This window comes from Phascolarctos cinereus, unplaced genomic scaffold, assembly GCF_003287225.1.
Source record: "Phascolarctos cinereus isolate Bilbo 61053 unplaced genomic scaffold, phaCin_HiC Scaffold_4;HRSCAF=312, whole genome shotgun sequence".
NCBI lineage: Eukaryota > Metazoa > Chordata > Mammalia > Diprotodontia > Phascolarctidae > Phascolarctos > Phascolarctos cinereus.
Genome location: NW_027555847.1, coordinates 498,590,739 through 498,617,575, shown reverse-complemented (window position 1 = coordinate 498,617,575; position 26,837 = coordinate 498,590,739). Strand labels below are relative to the sequence as shown.

Sequence of the window (26,837 nt, the reverse complement as noted above, 5' to 3'; positions counted from 1 at the left end):
GGGGCTCAGAAATTTATATCATCCTCATGACACAAAGAAATGAAATCTAGAACTTGAGGAGTAAATTATATTTTTGCATTTCAGCTAATAACATAATACAGTAGTTTTAAGTTAGGAAACCCACAATTCATCACGACTACTCTTCCTGTACTTCAAACTGCTTTTTTGTCTTTTGTACACTATTGTTCAACAAGCTTTCAGTTCCATTCAATCAGCATCTAGTAAATGCCCACTGAACTCCTTAGAATAGAATAAGTAAGTAGCGTCCACTATGAATTTTGTCCAGCTGAATTTGTCCACCACAAATTCACAACTTCAGCCAAGCCCTTGCTGCTCCTTGGCAATCTCTCCACCCCTATCAATTCCTTACCTCATTCCTCTTAGTGATTGTCACGTAAACTTTTTTTCTTCTTCCCCTCCTCTCATCCACAGCTATATCCCTACTCAGGGGCCATCTCCAGTCATCCAGATATATATCTGGCCACTGGACTCAGATGGCTCTGGAGGAGAAAGTGAGGCTGGTAACTTTGCAAAGCCCTGCCTCACTTAAATCCAATTCACTTACAAGTCATGGCATCAGCTTCCTGATTCATCCCAGAACAAAGGACAAATAACAACAATCCCTATTCACTTTTACAGGAGATAACCTAGCTTCCTGCTTCACAGAAAAGACTGACGCTGTCTGATGGTATTTCTCTCAGTTTTCCTCCTCTACCACTCATAACTTGTTAGCATCATCACTCATGATCTCTTTCCTCTTGGTTACAGAAGAGGAATCCTTGCTCCTTACTAAGTCTAATCCCTTTACTTCTGTCTTTGAGCCCATTCCCTCCTGTTTCCTTTGTGTTCTTGCTCCAGTAACTTTCATCTCATTTTCACCACTGGCTCCCAGCCATCTGCCTACAAAACATCCTCAGGTCTCTCCGATCCTAAGTTTTTCCTTGATCCATAACCACCTCTCCCCTTCCACCTACAGTCATATTTCTCCCTGCTTGCCTCCACGGATAAATATCTTTAGAGAAGCATTTACAACTGATGCACCACCTACTCACTAGCTCCTCAAAACCTTGGTAATCAGGTTCTCAGAGTTTACCAGTGATCTTCTAATCATCAAAATACAAATGGTCTTCTCTCAGTCCTCACCTTCTGACCTCTCTGGAGCTTTTGACATAACTGACCATTCCATGGGACTGGATATTCTGATACCCTCTCCTCCACCGACTACAAAGATATCAGACTTTCCTGGTTCTCCTCCTATCTCTCTGACTCTTCCTCTGACTCCTGATTTCCTTGACCTTCAATATGGGGACATGTCTTTGGTTTTCTACTCCTATTGCTCCACAATCTCATTCATTTCCATGGCTTTCACTGGAATCTCTATGTTGATGATTTCCAAATCTATCTGTCCAGCCCTGACCTCTCTTCCAAGTTCCAGACCTTGCATCTTCAACTGTCTACAGATGATCTCTACCTGGATATGCCCTTGGCACCCCAAACACATGTCCAAAGCCAAGTTCATTGTCTTTCAGTTTCAAATTTCACTGTTTCTATCATCCACTGAGTTTCCCATGTTCATAAATTTGGGGGAATCTTTAAGTGTTTTCTCTCTTTCCTCACTTCTTCTGTCTAATCAGTTCCCAAGTCCTCTTGAATTAATCTTAGCAACAGCTATAGCCTCCATCCCCTCTTTTCTTGCTACCACTACCCCCAGTACAAGTCCTTATAATCACCCAACTTGACTGCTGCAACAATCTGCAATAATCTACATACAAGTCTCCTTACCTCCACTTTTTACTGCTCCCTATCCCCCATTCATCAACAGTACTGCTGCCAGAATAATCTTTCTAACATATAAATCTGATTGTTACTTCTTTGACCAAAAATGTTTAGTGGTTCCCTATTGCCTAATAAAGTTCAAACTTTGCCTGTCATTCAAAGCTTTCTACCATCTGCTCCATTCTAACTTTCCAGTCCTTTATTACACCCCTCTCTGTAATCTAACTTCCAGCAAAACCGGATAACTCTCTGCCCCTCAATATAGACTGGGTTTCCCCCTCCAGTGAATTTCCTATGCTTGAAATGAAATTCTTTATCCTGATGAATTCCTATCAATCTTTTTAAAGCAAAACTCAAATGCTACCTCTTTATTCCCTTAGTGCTCAAACTGGTGACATATCTTCCTACTCAGATCTCATACAACACTTTGTTTAGTAAGTGGTTAATGCAATTGTCACATAACATTGTGTATTACAGTTAGTTACCAATGTCTTATTTCTCTTCTAGAATTTCTTAAAGACAGTGATCAGGTCTTGCCTCAACTTTGCACAGCACCTAGCACAGCACTTTGCAAACAGTAGGTAGTCACTATTTCTGCTGTTCTCTTAAACAGACGACTGAAGAAATCTCAACCCCATTTAAGTGATTAAACCTCTCCTTCATTACTTTCAGTGTCTTTCCCTTTTCAAATCATAGTTTTGTTCCCCTAACGTTCTGTCTTTTGTTTCCATTAAAGGACTTGTATGTGTATAGCTGCCCTTTACCAAAGACTTCCTTGCAATTTAAACAGTATGTATGGTAAAGAGAAATCAACATGATTTTAATCTGTTTCATTCTACCATTCTGGGTGGGCAGACACTCAATGCCAACAGCAACAGAACAAGCTAAAGCCTTCTACAGGGAAGCCCTGTCATCCCATGCCAAAATGTAAACTCTCAGCCTATAAAGCTTCACACCATTATTAAGCATTTTCTATTTGTAAAATGCTTTACAGTCATATTGTATTAATTATTTTACAGTTGTAACTTTGCATCAGAATTGTGTGGATTTTTTTTTAATTAAGTGTTTGCTGTATGAGAAACGTGCCAGATTGACAGCCAAAGAGAATAAAGTTCTGTGCTGTAAGGCACATAGGGAACTGGTGTGAAACTATATAAGGCCTCCCATATGGTTTCATTGATGTGCCCTGGCTAATCAGAATCATGGTTACGACTGGGCCATGTCCACTCGGGAAGCTACTCATTAGACAATGTCAGTTCCATGGGAGCAGAGACTGTTTTCATTTTGACTTGGTATCCCTAACGCTTAGCATAATGCCTAGCACTTGGTAGGCACTTAATAAATGCTTACTAATTGATAGATTAATTGATCATGTATTGAAATTGATAGATTTCATTGCTTTTTTAAAAAAAAAGGCCAAAATTAATCCAAAGGCCATCTTCTAACAACATAAATTACTTCTTGCCATTAGAACGGTCTAGATAAATTTGAATATGAAAAAGGCTTGACCACCTATGCTTCTCTTTAATCCCCTGACATTTCCAAAGCTGACTACATTTTGGGGATTCATTTAATTTCCAAATTCAGGCAGGTGAACCTAAAACTAAGCCCTCATTGTTAGACCCTGCTTTGTTCTTTAAATTGCCTAACACCTGTGGCATAGACCATAGATTTAGAGCTATGGCCTTCATAGGCCAACCTCCTCACTTTATAGATAAAACTGAAGCACAGAATCGGTGCCTACCTGAAGTCACATGACAACAATACACTGCAAACTCAACCTTTCAAAATCTGCGCCACACATTCAAAATCTGAAAGAAATTAGGCTGGGTCTATGTAACAACTCACATTTTGTATAGTGATTTAAGGTTTATAAAACATTTTCATCACATCATCTATAAGTCTAAAAATTATGATGCAATGGGGTAAGACCTTCAATAAAAAAAAATAAAATTTTTAGTTACTATATTGGTTTTATATCTCTTCAGTTACTGCTCTGAACATAAGATTAAATTTTATATGATGCTGGTGAATCTACTTTAAAGTAGCCTGAAAACTGAGTGAGTTTTTGACTGTTCCACAAGAGGTTGGAATATAGCAGTTTATAATGAAGTATGAAGATTTTTTCATTATATATGGACAGCTATTTATCCAAAGTACTGATATTTTAAAGACATACCAAAGTCCTTCATTTAAATTCAACCATATTTAAAGACCTTACTAAGTGAGAAGCACTCTGCTAGCCTGGGGAGTGGGGGTGGGAACCGAAGGGAGGAGAAGGGTGGTATAAATACAACCCCACCCCCTCAACAATCTCAGTCCTTTGCATTTTTATTTCAAAGTAAACTTTACAAAGTATAAAACCCCAGTATTTGTAACTTTTCAAATTTTCTTTACATATTATTTATGTTTTATTTTATTTATTTTGCCAAATATCTCCTATTTTAATCTAGTTGCTGCTCCACCTGAGTGTCCCAGGACCACAAAGCCAGCCCCTTTGCTCAGTACCTCTGGTTTAGGTGATCTTTAAAATTTCTTCTAGCTCTAAAATCTCATGATCTTAGAAATGATAACTTCCTGCACATTTATAGAGCCCTTACAGACAGAAGTAAAAACTTGAAATAAAGTTGATAACACTTTTGTTCATGTTTCCAAAACAATTACTTAAAAAGACATGCTTATAATTGCAAATATATAACCTATATCTAATTGCCTACCATTTTAGGAAAAGGGGAGAGGAGGGAGGAAAGGAGAGAGAAAAACTTGGAACTCAAAATCTTGTAAAAATGAAAGCTAAAAATTGTCTTTACATACAATTAGGAGAAAAAACACTATTTAAAAAAGTTAAAGATAGGGGCAGCTAAGTGGCAGTAGATAGAGCACTGGCCCTGAAGCCAGGAGTACCTGGAGTTCAAATCCGGCCTCAGACCAAACACTTGACACTTACTAGCTGTGTGACCCTGGGCAAGTCACTTAACCCCAACTGCCTAAAAAAAAAAGTTAAAGATACTCTTAAATTCATTTTAGTTTATTGTTTGGCTTATCCCCAGACACAATGCATCATTTTCAATATTACCACTTGAATACAGTCCAGAGGAAATAATGCCTTCTTCTCTGTCCTCTGCTACCTTCCTTTTCTTTCTTGGCCTTTCTTTTTCTATTGAGATTTCCTTATTAATAGCAGCCTTGCTCTTGAGCTCTCTCCTCATTTCCAAAGTCTACACCTGATTGAAAAGTATTTCCTTCTCCTTTGACTATTGTCTTTACTCTCATTTAGAAGCACTGTTCATACCTAAATACAATATGGTACTGAAGTGCCATCACAGACAGTAGCTTAAGTAAATGTTTCTGTTGTTTTGCAGAACTTTTTAATATACTGTAGCTAATTAGGCATTGGATCATACTATGCCACAGTCATTCTTTTAATGTTAATTTTTATAAGACATAAAAAACCTTTCTGGAACTTCACTTCCCTTAGTAAAAATGATAGCAAGTTGAAGCATGTTCCTGAATTAAGTGAAATTGGCAGCTCTCAGGCTACTTTCTGTTGCATCTATGGAAAGCACATTAGTAGAAAGAAAAGATAAGTAAGCTAACATACTTAGCCCTCTCACTCTCCTTTAACAACTTTTATTGAGGTTTGTAGGAGTCTTCCTTGATCCACTCAAAAAGAAATACATATTTTATAAAGTTTCTTTAAAGGAAGACAGGGTACCAACATGTGTTTAAGACATTAAAAAAAATCACATTAAAACCTGCATTTTAGGAAACAAGATAAAGTTTTAGTGAATAATATCACAAAACAGGGGCAGCTAGGTGGCGCAGTGGAGAGACCACTGGCCCTGAAGTCAGGAGAACTTGAGTTCAAATCCCGCCTCAGACCAAACACTTGACACTTACTAGCTATGTGACCCTGGGCAAGTCACTTAACCCCAATTGCCAAAAGCAAAAAAAAAAAAAAAAAGAAAGAAATAATAATATCACAAAATAGAAAACTATGTTCATAACCAAAGATCATTATTAGATTAAAGTAAATTATTCTAAAACTCCATAAAATAACCTATTGTATATGTACTCTGGTTGCCAAACACTCATGTTAGTAGAAATAAAAACCCGATTGTAGGTAATAAATCATGATTTTAGCATATAAATCAGTTATGTGACCCAAGAACTATTTGGTTAAAATGTAAGAACATTTCTTTATGTGTCATTAATAAAGCAGTAGGGTATATATAAAATTTTCATACTGCTAAGTTGTGGTATGATAGCAAGGTCCCAGATCTGAAGTCACAGGACCTATCTTTGAATCCTGACCCTGCTACCTATTACCTATATGACCATGGGCAAGTCATTTTCTAAGTCAATAAGTAGCTGGCAAGGATCTGTTTCTATCTGAATTTGATACTATTGGTGTAGAACATTCCTCAGGCTCTTTCTACTTCTAAAATCCTATGATTCTATAAATGTTAGCTCCCAGTTCATTTATATAACATTCATAGATTTATATATATATATATATATATATATATATATATATATATATATATATATATGTGTGTGTGTGTGTGTGTGTGTGTGTGTATAGACACATGTATGTATATACATAGACACACGTGTGTCTATGTATATACATGTTCATGGGTATATGTGTTTATACACATATATATGTATATATACTTAAATTTACTTCTAAGACAAACAATATTAAAACATAAGGGTTATAGTATTAGGACATGAAACAAGGAACCTGTAGGTGTGATTCAAATCTGTGCTTTTATGGAAACTGCTCATTAAAGGGGCCTTAAGTGCAAGCACATCACCCATTCCTGTAATCCACACTGGCCCTCATACTAAGGAACTTTCAACATAGATACTGGAACTCCCTCAAATATCTTAACTTCCCAATTCTTCCACTCTCTCACTCCCCCCACACAAATAGATGGTCAGACCCTTGAACTTGTCATCTCCCACAAGAGATCTATACCCATGCCCATTAACTCTACAACTCATTTATTTACCAGAATCTGTTACCATTGCACTTCTTGCTCTGCCTTGCAACTCCAAACTCTGTTCTTTGTCTATAATGCCATGACCTCCAACTTCTTCATCCCTTGGTTCTTTCCCAGGCCATCACCCTTGCACTCTTCTCTCTTCCCCAACTTGACTCTTACGTGAACTCATTCAACTCTACACTGTCCTCTTTTCTCCTAGTCCCTTGCCCCTTTATCCTAGTGAAGATCTTGTCCATCCATACCTCAGCCTTGGATTACTCCCTTCATGGACATTCACGTGCTGCTGAATGAAGTTGGAGAAAATCATCAAAACAATGCTAACTGTGTCTATTACAAGTTTGCTGTATAATTTCAACTGGGTCCTCACTGGGGCGAAGCAATCTCTTCACATCTCCCTAATCAATTCACTATCCCATTCACCATAACAGCTTTTCTAAACTTGTTTGTGTTACCTCAAACCTCCCAAGGCTCCCCCTCTCCACACTGTCTCAGCTGAGAACCCTGACTCATATTTCACTGAAAACATTGAGGTAATTCAGAGAGCTGCTCCCTCTCCTCCCTTGTTCCTCATCTCACATCACCCATTCTGCTACTACCTCCTTCTTCACCCATTTGACATGAAAAAGTGGCTTTGCCAAGATAAACCCCTCTATATGCACGTGATCCCAATCTATCGCATCTTCTCCAGCAGAATGCCCCCCTCTATCATCCCTATTCTCTCACTAACTTTCAATTCCTCCTTTCTACCGGCTGCTTCTCTGCCTACAAGCAAGCCCAAGTCATTTATCTTCTCTATCATCCTATATCTTTCTTCTCTTTTGTGGTTAAACTTGAAAAGGCTGTCTAGAATATGTGCCTCTACTACCTTTCCTCTCAATCTCTTCTTAACTCTTTTCAGTCTGGCTTCCAACTTATTATTCAACTTAAACTGTTCTCTCCAAAGTTACCAATGATTCCTTAGTTGCCAAGTCTAATGGTCTTTTCACAAGCTTCATTTTTTTTTGGTTTTGGTTTTGTTTTACTTTTCTGCTGCCTGTGACATAGTCACCCTCTTCTTGATACTCTTTTCTCTTTAGGTTTTCATGACAATGCTCTCTCGTGGTTCTCCATCAACCTCTCTGACCCTTCCTTCTCTGTTTCCTTTCTGGATTTTCATCTAAGTCACAGCAGCTAATGATGGAGCTCCCCTAAGACTGTGTTCTGGATCCTATTCACTTCTCCCTCTATATTATTTTGCTTGGTGATCTCATCGGCTTTCATGGATTCAGTGATCATGTCTATACAGGCGACTGACTCTCAAATATTCTGGGTCCAGTCCTAACCTCTCTAAAAACCTCCACTCTTGTATCTCCAACTGCATATTAGACATCTGGAACTGGATGTTCCATAGACGTTTTAAACTCAACATGTTTTCAAAACTGAACTCATCTTTTCCCCCAAACTTCTTAATTTCTCTCCCCCACCCTCCCAATTAACCAGGCTCCCAATCTATGTGTCATTTTCAACTGTCAAGTTCTATTGTTTCCACCTCCATAATATCTCTCATATACTCTCTCTTTCTCCTCTGACATTGCTACAAAGCTGGAGCAGGCCCTCGTTACCTCAAGTCTGGATTATCATAATTGCTCACTGGTTAGTCTCCAGTCTTCTCCCACTCCCTGCATTCTTCCTAAAACAATTTTGACCATATCACTACCCCTACTCAACAAACTCCACTACCTCACAATTACTTCCAGGACAAAATATAAAACCTGGTCTCTATAATCCTTCCTAACCTGACTTCTATCTTATCAGTCTTACACCTTCCTCTTCTCCCTGTACTCAATGACAGAGTCAATGGCCCCCTTGGAGCATTCTCATGGCTGGCCCCCATGCCTCCCCCTCCTTATTTCCACTTCCTAGTTTTTCTGGCTTCCTTTCAGTCTCAGCAAAAGCCTCACCTTCTACAAGAAGCCTTTTCCATCCTTCCTTAATCTTAGTGCCTTCTCTTTGAGACTATTCCCCAATTTATCCCGTCCATATCTTTTTTATACCTAGTTGTCTCCACCATTAGACTGTGAGCTCCTTGAGAGCAGGGTGGTTTTCATGCCTTCCTTTGTATGCCTGGTACACATAGTAGGCACTTAATGAATGCTAGTTGATTGGCTTTGCAAATTGAGTTTAATAACAGTAAAACTATAATAATAATAATAATGACAGACTAGCTTTGCAAAAGACAGCAGCTGCTATTAGCAAAGGCTGTCTTGATGTCAGAGCATGATTTCTAGCTCTGAGTTATGTAGAGAAAAAAAATCAAGCAAAATCAAGAAAGGCAAATAGTATTTCTACTTGTAATCAAAACCTGCCTTCCTATAGAGCTTGCATTGTTCAGTGGCTATTACTCTATGCAGGTCTCATTATCAATATTCTACCCTGAATTTTACAAGTAACCAAAAGCAGTGAAAGCAAATAATGGAGTTTGGCTCAAAGAATTCCATTTAGCACAGGTACTGTATGTAAACAGAGGAACACAGAGAGCAAGACAGAAGGGGAAGTAGAAGAAATCGCTATAGCAAGCATTAGCAATATGCATCAGATTTAATATCCACCACAAAACTGTCAGATTTCATTTGAAGGGAATCTAAGACAGGCCCTAGCCACAATACCACAATAGATAGGAGAAAACAGATCAAATAGAAGCTGGAAGGACTTTGTGTACGAAGTTTCAAGAAGAAAAGTTGTCAGTTGGAGGACTGGACATTAGCACATTTCTATATTAAAAAACAAACAAACAAAAAACAACCCTGTGATATGCAAGTGTCCTGTGAAATAAAGTACAAATACACTCCAGATCCAGAAATGACCATGAAGCTGCTTAAATTAATATACAGAACAAAATATGAATATGCTATAAATAATAACATCATTTATCCTTTTGGTTCTTGTGTATTTTTTAAAATCACTTTTCTAAGATGGTGCTTTTTCGTCATCTCAAAAAACAACTACATTAGCGTCAAAACAAGAAGGAATTATTCAGTGCTTATTATATGACAGATACTGTGTTAATCACTGGAGTTTAAAAAAGGGGCAAAAACAGCTGTCTTTAATATTAACAAAGAAGTGACAATGGTATGAGTACTATATTCTTTTCAGTTGCCTCATGTAGCAAAGACATTCAGCAAACATGAATGATAATTAATGATGATGTGCTAGGAGCATCATTTTATATTTCATATTCCCATCCAAACTGTCTAAGGCCTTTAAAAGCAATAAATCATATAATCCTTATATTTTTTGTGAGAGATAACATGTACCCTTTAACTGTAGATCTGAAGTTGTATATTCTTCCCCCATCAGTCATCTCCTTAGAAAGTATTTAAATAATCCAAGAGATAGTTTAAATAATTAGAAATATCAACTACTAAAAATTTCATTTTAGAAGTACAGACATAATGAATGTACACTTGCCTGTACGTAATCTAGCACTGCAAAGAGGTAGTAGGAGATATTGAAAAGGAGGCTAGATACTGTCAGAAGGCGTGTATTCTTGGAATACACACAGAAGAGCAAGGACAAACCACAACCGCTGTGATTGGGCAAAAGAAGGTATTAGCAATTTGCTCTACCAGCTTCATGGAGTTGTGAAGATTAGATGAGAAAATGTATATGAAACCACATAAAAATGTAAGGAGTTATTTTATTCCTTAGTATTTAACACAAAAACAATCAGAGATTTTCAGACCGTCTTTTCCCCACACCATGTCCTAAAACTACTTTTCAAAATGTCACTAAACAAGTAATCTACAGCAAGTTCAAAATTATAGAACTAAGTCATCTTAAGCCACGAACTCATGAAAAAATTCCCTAACATTCCCTTTTATTGAGCCTAAATGACAAAACTGAAGGCAAATGAACTTTACCAAATACATAGGAAGACCACATTTTAAAGCATGCATTCTAGGAGTCCAAAGAATAAGGAAATTCTGTATTATACCCCAATGATGATAAACGAAGAGGGCGGAGTTAGTTGAGGGAGCGTATGGTCCCTGACATGCATAATTTGTGACCCTCTTTACCTTCTACCCTGCTCCCCAGATTACCAGTGATCTTATGCTGTCTAAAGTTCTTTAATCCGTCTAAGACTGACATTGTTCTTATTCAAAAATTTTACTTTTTATCAAAGCCCCAATTGAAACTAAATATCAGTCTACAAGCATTTATTAAAAACCCGCTATATGTCAGACACTGGCTACTAAGACGATAAATGGAATCACTACCAAAAAGAAGCTTAAATTACTTCTCCTAGACAATCATATAAGTTAATTTAAGATAGTAGTTCACATTGGTGTGATTGAGTCTTGAATCTCCCAATAATCATTTACATTTTTAAAACAGCAAATGGTAACCTCTATGAATTTCTACTTGGTAAATTGTGAGAGGGATATTTTGAGCTGGCTGAGGCTGGCTCAGTAAACTTCTCAAGTCTACCAAGAAGTAAAATACAACCACCTCTCCACTCCACTCCCATTCTTCACCTTTCAAAGTGGCTTTAAACTCCCAATTAGGACTCAGGAAAAACAAAAAGTCACCAACATAAGTGCTTAATTGCTTGTTGATAGAATTTGGGGAAAACAGCACTGATGAAAGAGGAACCTGATTTCAGAGATCACACAGCTATGTCCTAAATAAAGAGGTTTCCTGTAAAAGAAAGTTCATATTTGGGTTGAAAATGGAGAAATTTCAGCAAAAAGGACACACTTTATACCTAACAGTATGTGAGTACCTGAAATAATCTGTAATAAAATTTCAACTAAGGTTCAAATGCTCTTGTTACAACATAGCTTCTAAAAAGACTTGCCCTTTAAATTTACATGATATAAATAAAAACTAACCGACACATGAATGTTTGCTGTCAAATATAAATGTGTGTATTTTGGGAGAAAGAAAAGGCTACATCTGCTTTTAAAAGTATGAGCTAGGAGGAAAAAAAAAGTGTAACTGGAAAGAAAGTGATGAACAGAAGGCCTTTGACAGTAACTGAACCTAAAATGGGTCTAATTAGGATCTGCTTCCTAACATAATAGTGGGTGTGGCCTGGTCTGTTATCAAGTTTATAGCTAAGGGCACTTGATAATACAACCCCATATTCAATGTAATTACAGCCCACAGGACTGACTCTAGTGAAGAATTTCAAAGGATTTCACCATTTTCTTATTTCTAGAACAAACATAATATCAGGAAGCTCACTGTCATAAAGATCACTGTCACCAATTAGAGATCTGTTCTGATGTTTCTTTCAAAGAAAATAGTGGGTAATGTTTTTTATATCATCTCAGAAGCAAAGGAACAAAAAAGGCTGCAACTTAAAACATTTCTGTGTTTCGGCTCTGAGATTCACATGTAAAGTACTGAAGTACTTGTACAATTAAAAAAAATCACTAGTAGTACTTTTGGGGGAGGTGGTTTGGAAGGAAGTTGCCCAGCAACTCTCCAAGTGCTGAAGATCTCCCCTTCCTGATTAGTGATTCAAAGTTAGCATTCAGTTTTGGATCAATTAATTTTCCTTCCTTATTCCTTTGCCCAAAGAAATTTTAAAAGGCAAATTTTGACTAATTAGTATGAGGTAGATCTATGATGAATCTGGGAATATAAAATATAGAGAAATAAAAGTCCTACTGAATAAGGTAGAGTGAATAATAGTTGTAACACTTCAACTTCTCATTTTAGTGCCTTCTATCCAAATATCTGGATTTCTCTTTTAAAATAGAGTACTTAAGATCCTAAAGTTTAAGCTGAAACATGCTTCAAATAAATAGTTTTCCATTTTGCAGCCAATGAATGCTAATGGACCACAGATAAAAATCCTGCCTAAATAGTCCCCTGAACTGTAGTTAAGAATGGGCTTCTCTTTGCTAGAAATTCGTTTTGTAATTAAGACTTCTTACTTGGGGACCTATAATTTAAGGTTACTATGTTGCTTAAGACATCAACAGAGATGAAATGGGATTGCAATTTTTGCTTACTATCTAAATAGCACATAAGAAGACAGTGGAGATCAAAAGATTTCTCATTTGGAGTTATATAAGATTTTTCACTTGGGGTTATACAGTTTCAGATAAATGCGGAAAAAAAAACCCTTCCTATTAAAAATAATTTAGTCATTCAATAGTTATGAAATTGCTAATATAGTAAGTTAAAATATGGGCTTCTTTTATAAGATGATTCATACAAAATGCAGTATAATGATTGGACCAATCATGTTGAGATATTTAGGTCATGGGATTTAAAGCTGGAAGGGACCTTAGAGGACATCCAGATGTTAAGTAACTGAATAAGTGAGAGAGGTAGGTTTTGAACCTGGGTGCTCTGACTCCACATCCAGGGCTTTTACCACTTTACCACACTGACTCTCTATTTCTTTATTCTGGTCTAATTGACATGTTCACTTAGACTAAAATCCAAAGTGTGTCAAATGAGACAGATGATTACCTTCTTACTAGTGCTTAATGGCAAATTGGTTAATTACAAAGATTCTTGGTATAAAAGGTGTACATTTACCTAAGCTTCTTTACTCTCCCCCTGGCTCCACCTTTCATAAAAAAGGAAAAATTTCTTTGGAGAAAAAGTTTCTATAAATACCTCAAGCTAATAGTAAAACTTTTTGTATATTTGTTTTGAACAAATTCATTAATTTTCGAGGCTTCAAAGAGCAGTAAAGTATTATCAAGTCTGTTAAATGCACATTATTTTATATATCTTGCACTGTCAGTGACATATATATGAAAAAAAGAGACTTTTTAATAAAAAATTTTAAACTGGATTTTATTAATTATTTCAACCAATCAGCAACTTCATATTTTGTTTCTGTAGTGGATTAAATGATCCTTGTCCTTCCTACCACAAAACCCAAACCCAGAGCTAGTTCCCTAATTCCGTCAACATATGGCTTCTCTTCAAAGACTGAAGGCAATGAAAAATCATGTGCTCCAAATCAGAATGTTGGCCCTGCTTTCAGCCAGAGATCTGTGGAACTCCTGCCTAGGCACACAGTCATGACAGTGAAATACAAACAACTGACTATGCATCAGTGGATAAATTTCTGTCTTGGTTAGGTTTCATGCTAATGGGACACTTAAAAGGTATCTGCCTGGAAAGAAGGCAATCAGAGTTAAAGTAAGTTAAACTGAAGAATTTACTGCAGTGAGTATATGGTTATTTCTAAGTCCATTTTCATAGGCTTATCTGTGGACTTTTGTTTAGTACTGGATAAATAGTATATAAAACTGTAACAGTTATTTAACTGGGACAGCTAAAACAGACTTTTACTATTATCCCATCTCCCAGTGATGTGAAAGATGAGCCTGTAAAATTACATAGTTCTATCTTCAGCCTATATAGAACTGCTCTTGTCAGTGGCATGGAAAGTGCTATATTTCAGTGCGAATAGGAGCTACAGTGAAGATGTGATGGGGGTATGGTGCTAAATCTTCTCAAATGCACTGTACAGGATTTCCTTCCTAGGCCTATAAAGCTGGAGTAATACCCTGGCTGATCCTAGATCACAAATATAGTAACTAATAAACAGTGAAACCACCTCTTCTTTCTTGGACCAACAACCATTAACAATCCAGTACAGTTAAAAATGGTAGGACATCACTGAAAGAAGCAATTATTTAAAAATCGATAAGATCCAGGTCCTTGAAATTCATACTTTAAACAAGTTGAAACTGCAATTACATACTCCTATTAATCCTCAATAGAATATTTTCACTTTTTCAACTCATCAAACTTTCTGCAGGCGCAACTTCCCCAAAGAGAGGCAATAAACAGCAGAATTTAGGCATTCAATTAAAATAACTTTTTTTAAAAGTAACTTGCAATGTTGGAGGGCAATAAAAGTATCAGTCTGTGATCACTAAGTTATCAAGAAATCTGTAATGCTGGTCAACAGTGGAATTTGGTGTCACACCACTTGATGAGGTCTAGTCAGTAATAAGGCTAGAAAGCCTATGTTTACAATTAAGTAATAACGATTGAGGTTCGAGGTACAGGGCATTTCCTGGGGATTAATGACTAGCTGGAAGAGTTGATGGCCTAAGGCAATGCCTCGGGCCATTAACCCCAGCCGGCCATTAATCCCCAGGAAATGCCCAAGACCTCAATCGTTATGGCTGTTTTAATACAGGAGGGAAAAAGTTTAATATCAGCTTTCCATTTAAACTAAAAAAATCCATTCCATATTTATGATGCTCAGGCTTAATACACAGAGTCCCATAGGAGTCACTGTTTTAAAGGCTTCCTTTCAAGCTTTTAATTTTGCTTAAAAATGGAAAGAAAAAAAGGATGTAAAAAAAGTGATTCTAACATGAATGAAAACTTGGGTTTCACGTTTAAATGGCATTGTACTTAAAAAACAAACAACACTCCAGTGGATTTCATCTGTACTGACCATGTTTGAAGAGTTTGTGTATCATCAAACACAAAATTCCACATTCAGTACTAGAGCCTTAAACTTAACACTGGAATTACTCATAGTACTTCAAGAGAAAGTGGAAGGGTTAGTACACAATTTCATAGATCCAGGATTTAACACTGAGGTTAAATAAGTGGAAAGAAAGCTCGAGAGAGAAAGTACGCATGCATGTCTAGTGAAACAAAATCCTACTTCCTAGTTTGACGTGACCCCAAGAGATATTAAGAAAGCAAGACATAAAGCTGTCTTGTTGGACTACTGACTGCCGAAAGTAAATAGAACTTTTGATAAACACGCTTAAACTTCACACTTTTATCTGTTCAGTTAACATTCTAAACCACTATATTTAAAATAAGTTACTGTTCTGAAGGCTTATTACATCTTTTTTTTAAGAGAACGAACTAAAGTACTTGAAAAGATTTCCCCGTTCTTTTTAATAATATCACAACTGAACCGTCCACACTAGAAACACAAAGATACACACAGCCTACAGGTCATGTGGATTTTAGAGAACCTCCATGTTTATATTACCATTCACAGCCCCCTTTCTCATTTGGCCTTGAGGCTTGCTGATTAGCTGGTAAACTGTTGGAAAGGGTCAGTTTGTCCAGAACTGGAATTTCCACTTTGGAAAGAGCACAGAGGTACCTTACATCTGTTCATTAAGTGGCCTGAGATTCCTATTTTTTTTTCTTAATGGTAAGTGGGCAAAAATTCTGAAACGTTCCTCTAATAGAGTAGGGAGGGAAGAAGACAGGAGGATAGTATTTCTAAATTCCATTATATATTTTTTAAAGACAACTTACTCTAATCTCATGAGCAACAGGAGAATCTAGAAAGTAAATATAATTTTAAAGTACTCAACATTTCTTTGTTTTCTCCCCACCCCGCAAGGAGTAAAGAGACAGGAAGTCTTCCTTCTCTATCAATGATCTCTTTCTCCCTTGCATTCCCATAGCACTTACGGTCTACCCTGCTCACTAGCTATTTATCACTGAATCCAGGAACTCTAGTTTGGCAGAGGCTTTGGAGATCATTTAATCCAACTCCATCATTTTACAGATGAATAAAGTAAGGCCCAGAGAGGTTAACTGACTTGTCTGAATTTACACTGCAAATTAGTGACAGGGGCAGGATTGGCACCCCTGTCTCTTAATTCCCGATTTGGTGTTGCCTCTAACTTTTGTTTTGTGATCACCTATACATAACGTATGCACACATGTGGGTGTTTATATCTTGTTTCTCTAACTTCTCTTTATATTCTTCATAGTGCCTGGCACAGTGCTCTACACACTGTAGGCACACAATAAATATTTGTTAATTAGCTTGTAACTGCAGGTCTCAACTCTTCACTTGAACAATAACTTAAACAAGTTGAGTTTTTTAACTTACCTAACTACAAACCAAGTTTCCTTTTTCTATCTGATGCTACGTAGGTCCAGAATTATTTGTTGCACTATATTTTGGCACCAGGGTCTAGCTAACAATGTAAACGTATTACTGAAGCTAAAAGCTTTCTTACCAAAACAAAAACAAAAGTCTCGGGAACAGTGGTTGAAGTTTTAATCGTTTATAACGATGAATACTTCCCCCCACCCCAACTTCAAAAGTGATCAAGGATATGTAATGGAATATTTTTATGGTTATTCTATTTACGAAAAGTATTTTTAAGAAGCGTTTCATTTACATTATGCCCATAAACCATAGACACACAAAACTTCTCTAACTTAAATGGCTTTACATAACTCTTGAGAGGCTGCAGTAGTTCAACTAATCCTATTGTTCTTGGCACACAGAAGTTTTAAAAGCTATTGCTCAGCAGTGATTTGCCTGCTCTCATACCACTGGTTTAAAGTAATCTTCCCTTAAATCTCCAAGAAAGCCAAACTTGTAACAGCACAGTGAAACGATTCAACACACTTCACTTTTCTACTTTTTTTTTACATGGCCAAAAAGCACAGACCTGCATTAGCACAAAAGTTAGTCCCGAAGTGGCACCAGAGAAACATTTCATGCATAGAGTTTGGTTTTGGTTACCTGGGTGGGGGAAACAATAGCAGGTGAAACTACTGTGGGAGAATTGGTACTTCGGTGCCCATTGACTTCGGGAAGAAGAGGCAGGGGGTCGTGTTTCACCGAAACCACCACCACCGCCGCCGCATCTACCGGCTCCGAGGGGCGGATGCACAGTCTTTTGGGGGAAGAGGGACCACAGACTTCACCCGGCCCGAACACGGCTTCGTACAGGGCCCGCTTGGGTGCAGCCTCCGCTTTCACGTCGGCCACCACCTGGCTCTCTTTGGGAAGGATGTAAGTGTTCCCCAGCGAAGGCGGCTGGGGGCGGTGGTGATGGTGCGGGGTGTGGGGGTGGTGATGGTGGTGGTGGTGATGGTGGCGCGCTCCCCCGTTCAGAGTCCTCGGCGTAGCAGCCCTGCGGGGCGGGGGGTCCCAGCTTAGTGCCTATGCCTGCGATGCTGTTGAGGGTGGCGATGGAAACGGCGCCGATGCAGTGGTTGGTGTACGTTTTGGACAGCTTGGCTGCCTTGGAGAGCATCTGCATCCTGGTGCCAAGTAAGTTCTTGCCGATGGCTTTGTTCTCATACCAGGTCACATCGCCCTCGTTGCAGTGGTCCCGGGGCCTCTGGAAGAAAGCCTTGCAAAGTGGGTTGCGCTTGGACAGGTACTTGACGAAACTGGCGTAGGGACAGAACTCCGTGCCCGTCTCGTACATGCGGGGCAGATTCTCCTCGTCGCTGCTCTCCGCCCGCTTCTTGCTCCAGGACGACGAGCGGGACTTGTGATAGGGCCCTAGGGACTTGAAGTAGACGAACTTGCGGCCATCCTCGTCCATGGCCAGCCCGAAAGAGTCCTCCTCCAGCTCCCGCTGGTTCTCCCGGCCCCGGGTGCAGAAGTACATGCACTCGAACCAGACCTTGTTGAGCAGCCCGAAGGGGGTGTTGGTGCTGAAGACGCTGGAGGTGTACAGCTTGCGCAGGTCGGCGCGCGTGATGGCTTGCTTCTGGACCACCGGCCCCGCGCCCTGCTCCTCCAGCTTGCGGATCACCGCGGCCAGGGTCAGGTTGGCGCTGCGCAGCTCGGGGTCCTTGGTGAGGTCCAGGGTGCGGCAGTAGGGGGGCTCGTTGAGGTAGCGGTTCAGAGAGCTGCGGATGCTGATGAGCGACGACTTACTGTAGAGCTGCCCGCTCTTGGAGCGGGCCTCGGCGTAGAAGGAGCGCAGCACCCGGCACAGCGCCCCCTTGTCCATGGTCTCGAAGTCCGGGCTCTGCGACTTCTCGCTCAGGTACTCCCGGAAGATGCGCACGGCATAGCGGGTGGCCAGGCGGGTGTTCTCGCTCAGCCGGGCCCGCTCGGGGCGCTGCAGTAGGTCCGGATCCAGTTCGGGGTCCTCGGCCGGCCCGCTGCGGGGCGGCAGCAGCAGCGGCTCCGACTCCGGGTCCAGCTCCGTGCTCTGGTCCATATGGATCATATGGACCGGCTCGGGCTCCAGCTCCTCCCCGGCGGAGTATTCGGGCTCCAGGGGCTCGTCCCAGTCCAGACCCATCTCCTCCTCCTCCTCCTCTTCCTCCTCCTCCAGCCCCCCACCTCCGTCCTCCTCCTCCTCCTCCTCCTCCTCCTCGTCCCCCGTTATCTGCACCTCCTGGATCTCGTCGTCGTCGTCGTCCTCCTCCTCCTCGCCCGCGCTGCAGTAGTGCGGGTGGCTCGGCCGGCTGCTGCCCCCGCCGCCGCCGCCGCCGCGCTCGCCCTCGCCCCGCTCCCCATTGTTCTCGGCGGCGGCGGCGGCGCTGGCGCTGGCGCTGCTGCTGGGGCTGGTGTTACAGTCCCCGCTGCCAGGCATTCTCGCCATATTGCCGTCTCTCTGCCAGTCCTCGGGCAGGGCGCATGCGCTATATTGGACCGCAGCGCTGAGAGCTTTTGTGTTTAATGACCTTCAGCTACCGGGAGGCAAAGCCGGGCTCTTAAAGGGGCCGCGCTCCAATTGTCAGCACCAGCCGCGCCGCGGCGGGGGCAGAGACAGGCGGGATGGAGGGAGGGTGCAAAGTTGGTAGGGTACGTCGGACAGAGAGAAGAGTAAAGAGGAGTAAATGCACCTTACACTCCCGCCCCCCCAACACACACACACACACACACACACACACACCCCTAAAGGAAAAGTTTTAAGGGAAAAATGGGGGGGCAGAGAAGGGGGAGGCTGGTAGGGGAGAGAAACACGCCCAACTTACCCTCTGGCTGGAGAGTGGCAGTCCCGGCCCCGGGAGGGCGGACCGGCGAGAGGGGTGGCCTCACTTCTCTAAGTAATGCCCGAGGAGCGGCGCCTCTTCCCCCGCCCCCTCATCGCCCCCCGGAGCTCGGGGTGGGGGGCAGCTGCTGCTGCTGCTGCTGCTGCTGCTGCTGCTGCGGGCGGCGGCGGCGGCGGCGGCGGCCTGGCTCCAGGGGGCTGCCAGGAGCTTCTCCGGCCTCCCGGAGCGGAGTAGAGCAGGTAGGTAATGAAGAGGGTGGAGGAGGGAGACGAGGAGAGCCCCGCACCCCTCCCCGCCCGCGGCCAGGGCGCAGCCGGCAAGGCTTGGGAGAGGGACAGGGCTGGCGGCGGCGGCGGCTTCTCCCCCACCTACTCGCTGGCGGCGAGGCGAGGCGCGGGGGCCCGGGGCCAGTGCGCGGCTCCCAGATCACTTTCCGACTCTCGCAAAGGAGCGAAACACGCCCAGCATCTGCCTCGTTCCTTTGGACTGCTCCGACAGACACTTTTAAGTTGTCATGAAAGGCCCGCGGCGCTCCCCGAAGGTCTGGGTCAAGTCCGCGCCGGTCCAGCCAGAGGAAGGAGCAAGAGAGGGAGAAAGGGAAAGGGAGGGGCATGAGGAGAGGTGGACGCGCGGCCGGGGGTGGGGGGAGGTGTTAGAGACCCCCGGGACCCCTCCCCGCAGACTGGTCCCCTCCCCCAGTCCTCCCTTGGGTGAGAGAGAGAGGCTGACCGCCCACCTGGGGCAAGTGACTCCTCCGGGTGCAAGCAGTCGCCATCCCCATCCCCATCCTGTACTAGCCAGAGAAAGTGAACTGTGATAAGTAAAAGTAGCTTCCGCGCCGCGGTCCCTACAAAGTCGAGGTTCGGACTCTTTTGCAACTGGCAAGGACGCTAAATAAGCCAGGAGGGCAAAAACTCTCTTAGACCCTGTGCAAGCTAGAGCTTAACCAAGTTAAGTCAACAAGCATTTATTTAAGCACTTAACTATGTGCCAGGCACTGTACTAAGCGCTGAAGACCGCAAAGAAAGGCAAAACTACAGCTACTGCCCTCAACGAGCTCGCAGTCTAATTAGGAGAGACAACAAGCTAACAACTATGTATAAACAAGATATGTGCAGAATAAATTGGAAGTAATCTCTGAGGGAAGTCACTAGATTGGGGGGGTAGGGGTTGGGAACGGCTTCTTGCAGAAGGGTGGAATTTTAACAGAAACTTGAAGGAAGCCGGGGAAGCCAGGAAGCAAAGAACAGTAGGAAGAACATTCGGGCACAGAGGAAGATCAGTAAAAAAGCACTGAGTTGGGAAATAGGACCATTTCTACCCAAACCCATACCCGTAACACACCCAAGCTCCTGGGGGAAGAGGGTGGGGTCAAGTGGCAACAAGCCAGAGAGACTCTTTCGCCCTAGCTCTCGCCCCAGCTCTTGGCAGGTACTCCTTCAAAGTAAGTGACCTCCAGTCCTTACTTTGGTCTTCATTGACGTAGAACAGGCATGTTCTGTGGGACCATAAACACGTGTACCATTACACAAAATGTCCTTTTATTCCACCAGGTTTCATTACGATCTCCAGAGTCTAGAGGAGGTGGAAACCGAGTCCAAGAACGGGTTCTAGCTGCGAGGTCCGTTTGGCCCAGGTATCTTATTTTCCAGGCCACTCAAGTTTATTGTACACTACCTAAGATTTGAGTCCACAGCAAAATCATTTCAGCAAAGAATTACAGTCAATTCAGTCGCTACTTCCCACCTCCCACTCCTCCCCACCCCCCAATAAAACACTTTATATAATTTTACCCATAACAGAAAGGTTACATATGTGTATGTATACACACAATATATATATATATATACACACATACATATGCACATATAAGGTGGTGTTTTAATGTTTGCTGTACTAGAAAGTTTACTTTTTGTCTGCTCTACCTAAACTACCTTCGTTCAGCGTTTTGCCGCAGTTTTTCTTGGTGAACTGGGGCAGAGCAGAGGGAAAATCGTTCCAGGTGGTAAGCAAGTTAAAGCAAGTAGCTTTTCTTGCCTCTCCGCCCCTTCCCCCGCCCCAATTGTCTTCGGGGTTTGTGGGAAGAAGAACAATCCTCCCACTAAGCATTTGGAGAGAGCCATCCCGGAAGGCTGCGTGTGAGTGAGCCCCAAGGGTTAGAAGGCAGTGCTGGTAGTTAGCTCCCACAGGAATCTTTACTCTAGGTGAAGGAAGAAAGGCGTCTAGCCCAGTCTAACACCGCCGCGCCGCTCCCCCCCGCCCCTTTGAAATATGTAGAAAGGCGTGTTAGCTTCCCAGAGCCCAGGGCGGTGTATGGTTAAATTCTGCGCGCTCGCGCGCCCGCGAACACGCACAAGCGCACGCACACACACACACACACACACACACACACACCACACACACACACACACATAAACTGGGGGAACGAGTCATTTACAGTAGTCACTGTATGTAGAAGGGATCCTTCAGGAGCACAGGACAGCCTGCCTCTTTGACTAGGGATGCTCCCAAGTTCTCGGTTGTCCCAGCCTCTTTTCTTGTGGTTCAAAAGGTCCTGCCTTGCCTGGGCTGGGAACTTGGACAACAGTGTGGAAAATTGAGTCTCATCTATCTGTTATAATGAGTTTTGATTACGGCTAAGCTCTGCACAACCCGAAAGTACCCACAAAGCCGTTTACAAAACTCTGCCCAAGAGTCTTGAGGTGTGTCCCTACACTTGTGCAAGGGAACGGGCAAGTACGGAACAGAAGAAACACTTGGGTCTTGCACAAGGAGTAGGCTGCCCACTTCTTTCTCTCCTCAGTCGGGTGCTTCTTTGAATTCTATGCAGTTTGCCTGAGGCAGTGTGCCTGTTTGGATGCTCCGGGAAACAAAGTAACAAAAAACACTTTCCAGTTGACGTCAACCTTTTTCCAAAAACGAAAATATTTTTATGCTCCCAGTACAAAACCACCCTTAGGGCAGGTCTACACACACACACACACACACACACACACAACACACACATCCTACTTGAATGAATTTAAGAGGAAAAAAGTTTCAGTAAGCGCTGTCCAAACACAAATTATCAGGACCCTCAATTAAATTGGGTAAGACATAAGCACCTTTGGAACTTTTGCCCTATCCCTTATTGTAATGTGAAGTAGAGTCAGCTTTACTAAACCACATTACTTTTATAGAGACGTGGAATTTTAGAGGAACCTCAGAAATGTTCGGGTACAATCATTTCTTTAATGCATTGATTTCTTAGATGCTAGCCCAACTGACTTCCTCATACAATAAGACTATACCAACATCAGTCTACTATACTGTGCGACCAGAACTGCCTTTTTAGGTAAATACAGAGAATCAAGCAGCTAGAGAGTTGCGTGGTTGATTTTTTTTTTAAACGGGAAAAAACGTTGCTTTATTTTTAAAAGAATGGAACAAACTTGAACTCCTTAAACTAATACAATTCCCTGAATGCATAATTTTGTGCAGCGCTCCATTAGAACTCTAGAAAGGCTATCTTTGATCTAAAGAGGCAGTGCTATTAGCCCATTCACTGGCAGACACTTTCTCTTTCCACAATTGCTATTTGCCAAGGAACAATGAACAAGATGCTGAAGTTTCTCTACGTAACTCTTTCTATGAGGCTACAGCTCAAATCTGCATATCAACTGCAAATACAGAAAGCAATCGAAACAGACTGACAACTTGAGTTCGACATTATGCTTTATTTGAAATGTGTAACTCACTGCTTCTTTACGATTTAAAAAAGATTCCTAACTTTAGGTTCCAGAATTATATGGAGGCTTCATAGCAAGCTATCCTACAAAAGTGCTTGCACTCCACTAAGAAGGTGTTTTCTATTTCAAGAAGTACAGCATTACCTCATTTTATGTCTTTTGCCAGCGCTGTTTAAGGGTGAGCTAAATATCTGTACCTTTGCATTTATACTACACTAAAGTCCTCCTTCACTGCCTTCATTGTGGTGTGGAGATGACCTGGGTTGGGGGGGGGGGCTACGCCAAAAGAGCACAAAGCAGGTCAAACCAATCTGGAAAGGCTTGGCGTATAGTCCAAGGACAGACTGTGTATGAGTTGTGTGAGAAAAAGCCTAGCTAAAAGAGGAGAGAAGCTCTCTTTGTATTTGTGTTCCCAGCACAGTGCCTGGCACAACGTAAATGCTAATGCTTGTTGACAGTTGACTGATGATATCACCAGAAGGCTGGCCACCAGGCAATACATTGTTTCCTCGAGGCATCTCAAGAAGACTCTTAGAGACCATCCAGTAAGGTGTAAAGGAGTTGAAATATGTGTCTGATGAAATCACAGATCCAATAGTATAGAAGCATTGTATTTACCAATGTAATTTTCAACTGTAACATAGTTTCTTGACTAACCATTTTTCTCACTGTCTAATTTAGTTTCCATTTCACAAATGTTATTTCATGTGATGACTTAAGCAAGGGGCTTTGTGTAATCTAACTCATACGTATTGTCCCTGTATTTCAGAACTGAAATTTTGTATTTAAAAGAGTACAAGGTAAGTTTCTTTCTAGCCAGCTATGAATAACGTAAACATTGTTTTGCCAAATATTACTGGAGAAGAGAAAGTCCCTCCCCCTCCTCAGTGAAGGATATGTTACTGGAGATTATACTGGGGAAGTTTCAATAAGAGAGTGAGCTACCGTCTGCTTTCCTAGCAGACAGAGTGAATATCGATCCTTCGGTAACCAGATCTAGAGAAAGGGAGATCTGTTGGTTATGAAGGGAAGGTTGAGGAGGACCGACATTGGTAGGTTTGACAGATTGTGTGTGCTCCAGATGGCAGGGTGTAGAAAAAGGATTTAGTTCCTAACTTAAAAGAAACAAAAGAAAAGTTATATCCACTTGCCTCAGTTACTGAATAGCGAAGAAAGTGCTTTTGAAATGTATTTATAGGATTAAGTATGGAATAAAATTGAGCTCCTTTTGTTTTGAAGTTTGCTCAGTTTAAAATCTATTTGATTGCAACTGGAGATCATCTAGTGAAATGTTATGAACTCAGATTAGAATTTAACACATAAAAACGCCAAGTGAAAGGATGAATACAGCCAGAGAATGGAAAGAAAATATTTGATCAAAGGGAGCAGCTCACTACAATAACTATAAGAGAACCTCTATTGAGGGTTTCTGAAAGCCGGAGAAGGGATAATCATCTGAGGCTTAGGGAGCCTGGGGGTAGGAGGGCAGAGCCTGAGAAGCTAGGGGGTAGGAGACACAGCCTCAGCCTCCATTCCTATTTTCTGTATACCAAGCACTCAAAACCCAGGCCTACTCTGCTAGACTGCTAAAAAGCAGCTGCAGCTGAATGGGTCAGAGCCTTTGAAGGGAGTAAGAATGAAGATCGCAGAATCTTAGAACAGAAAGAAGGCTCATCTGCCCATGCTACCTTTAAAGAGGTATTCTCTATTGAAATGGAAAGGCAGTTAGCTATCTGCATAAGTCTTCGAAGTGGCCTGGAGGTTGTCCGTTACCTCCACTTTTGCTGCAGTACAATTTCAAAACAAATTGCAGACTGAATCTAATTTAGCAAATGACTGTAGTAACCAAAGGAGAATTCAGTTGACAAGTGACACCTGGCAATCTTCCTGCTTTTCCCCCCAAGTTTTTTACTATAGGTCTAGGATATTTTTTAGCTTGCAGTGCAAAGAAATGTAGGTTTCCCTCAGGAAATGAAGCTGTGGTGCCTAATTATGTATATTTTCCCTTTTGTTATACAGTACTGTTGATAAAACTGGGGGAGGGGGCAACTACATCTCCCTAGGTAAAGTTAGAGGTTTCTAAATTTAAATCTAAATTAGAAAGGCTCAAACTCTAGATCTTAATTTTAGCTTTTCTATTATGGTATATATAAAAGGTATATGGAATTGGATTGGCTATGATTTCTACTATCATACTACAATATTTACTTCTATGCCATGTGAGTTCATTTATCACTGGAATATCTAAGTTTTCTAAAATAATTTCAAATATTCAAATTTCCTTTAAAAAGTCAACCAAGATATTTGGTATTGAGTAAGTCATTTTAATGGTAAATTTCATTGGCTGCCCTCTTACTATGGAAAGCCTAAACAAGTTGTGATATGTAAATGTAATGAAATATTACTGTACCATAAGAAATAACAAAATGGACAGTTTCAGAGGAAAGTGGGAATATTTCCATGAACTGATTCAGAGTGAAGTGAGCAAAAGTAGAATTTATAAAATGTCAGCAACATTACAGAGAAAAACAACTTTGAAAGACTTTAGAAATCTGTCAATGCAATGATAAACCATTTGTTCAGAGGAATGAATATCAAACATTCCACCTAACACCTGCCAGACAAGTGATGGGAGTTAAAAAGCAGAATCAGAAATACATTTCTGGACATGGCCAATGTGGGAATTTGTTTTGCTGTAGTATGCATATTTGTTTATGAGGGTTTTCTTTTTCTTATTTTCCTTTTTTTCCCAAAGAGCATAGCAGTGGGAGGGAGAGATAACAAATGCTTGTAATAAATAAATAAATGAATGAATGAATAAACAAACAAATAAATAACTGGTAGTATTACCTTTGGGGGTTTGAGGTTCCTAGATTATTTAAGCTCATTGAGAACTCTTGAATGTTTTATGATTGGTGAAATTATTGCTGCCAGAGCTTAATCTGATGCTTCTTTGTGAAACAGAGGCTGCCAATGAAAATCCTGTTTCTGTTACTTCCTGTATGACTTTTGGCAAGTAATCTAATCTCTCTGGGTCTCAGTTCCTTCATCCGTAAATTTAGAGGGGTTGGCTTAGATGATCCTAGAGGTCCCTACCAGTTTTAAGTTCAGAATCCTATCACCAAAGATTTAGATTTGAGGTGCTATCTGGTCCATTTAAACAAATATATAATGTATATACTAATTGTGTAATCCAGAATCATATCTCCTGGTTCTAGATTGCACTGTGACCAGACCATATTGTCAAAAATAGTGTTTTACTTGTTTCACTCTGACTGGTCCCAGTTAAGACAGAAACACTTCTCTATGTATTATAAAAAGGACACTATATGTTTTGGGTACATAGTAAATATTTGTGACTATAAAGATGGTGGTGGTGGTAATAATAATGATACTGGGCTAAAAAAAATGTAGAATATAGGTCAGGATATGGGTCAGGGCACCATAGTCAAGTCCCTTGCACCTAGAAAGGTACTTAATAAGTCTGCTGAATTTGAACTGGTGACCTAGAAGTCAAAAAGTTAAGTGAAGCACAAGCTAATGCTAACAGTTTGATATTCTTATGACTTTGGAGAAAGTTTATGGATCAGATTTTGAAGTTCTAGATAAC

General features: G+C 41.1%; 1 protein-coding gene across 1 annotated transcript in view; it reads right to left on the bottom strand.

Annotated features, from left to right (window-relative positions):
* KCTD1 (potassium channel tetramerization domain containing 1) overlaps window positions 1–19,145 on the bottom strand; it is a 119,641-nt gene extending 100,496 nt beyond the window's left edge. The window contains 2 exon segments of the mRNA XM_020968689.2: window positions 17,278–17,655; window positions 17,657–19,145. Coding sequence (XP_020824348.1) covers window positions 17,278–17,655; window positions 17,657–19,105 — 1,827 coding nt within the window. The 5' untranslated portion in view covers window positions 19,106–19,145.
* Window positions 19,146–26,837: the final 7,692 nt, after the last annotated feature.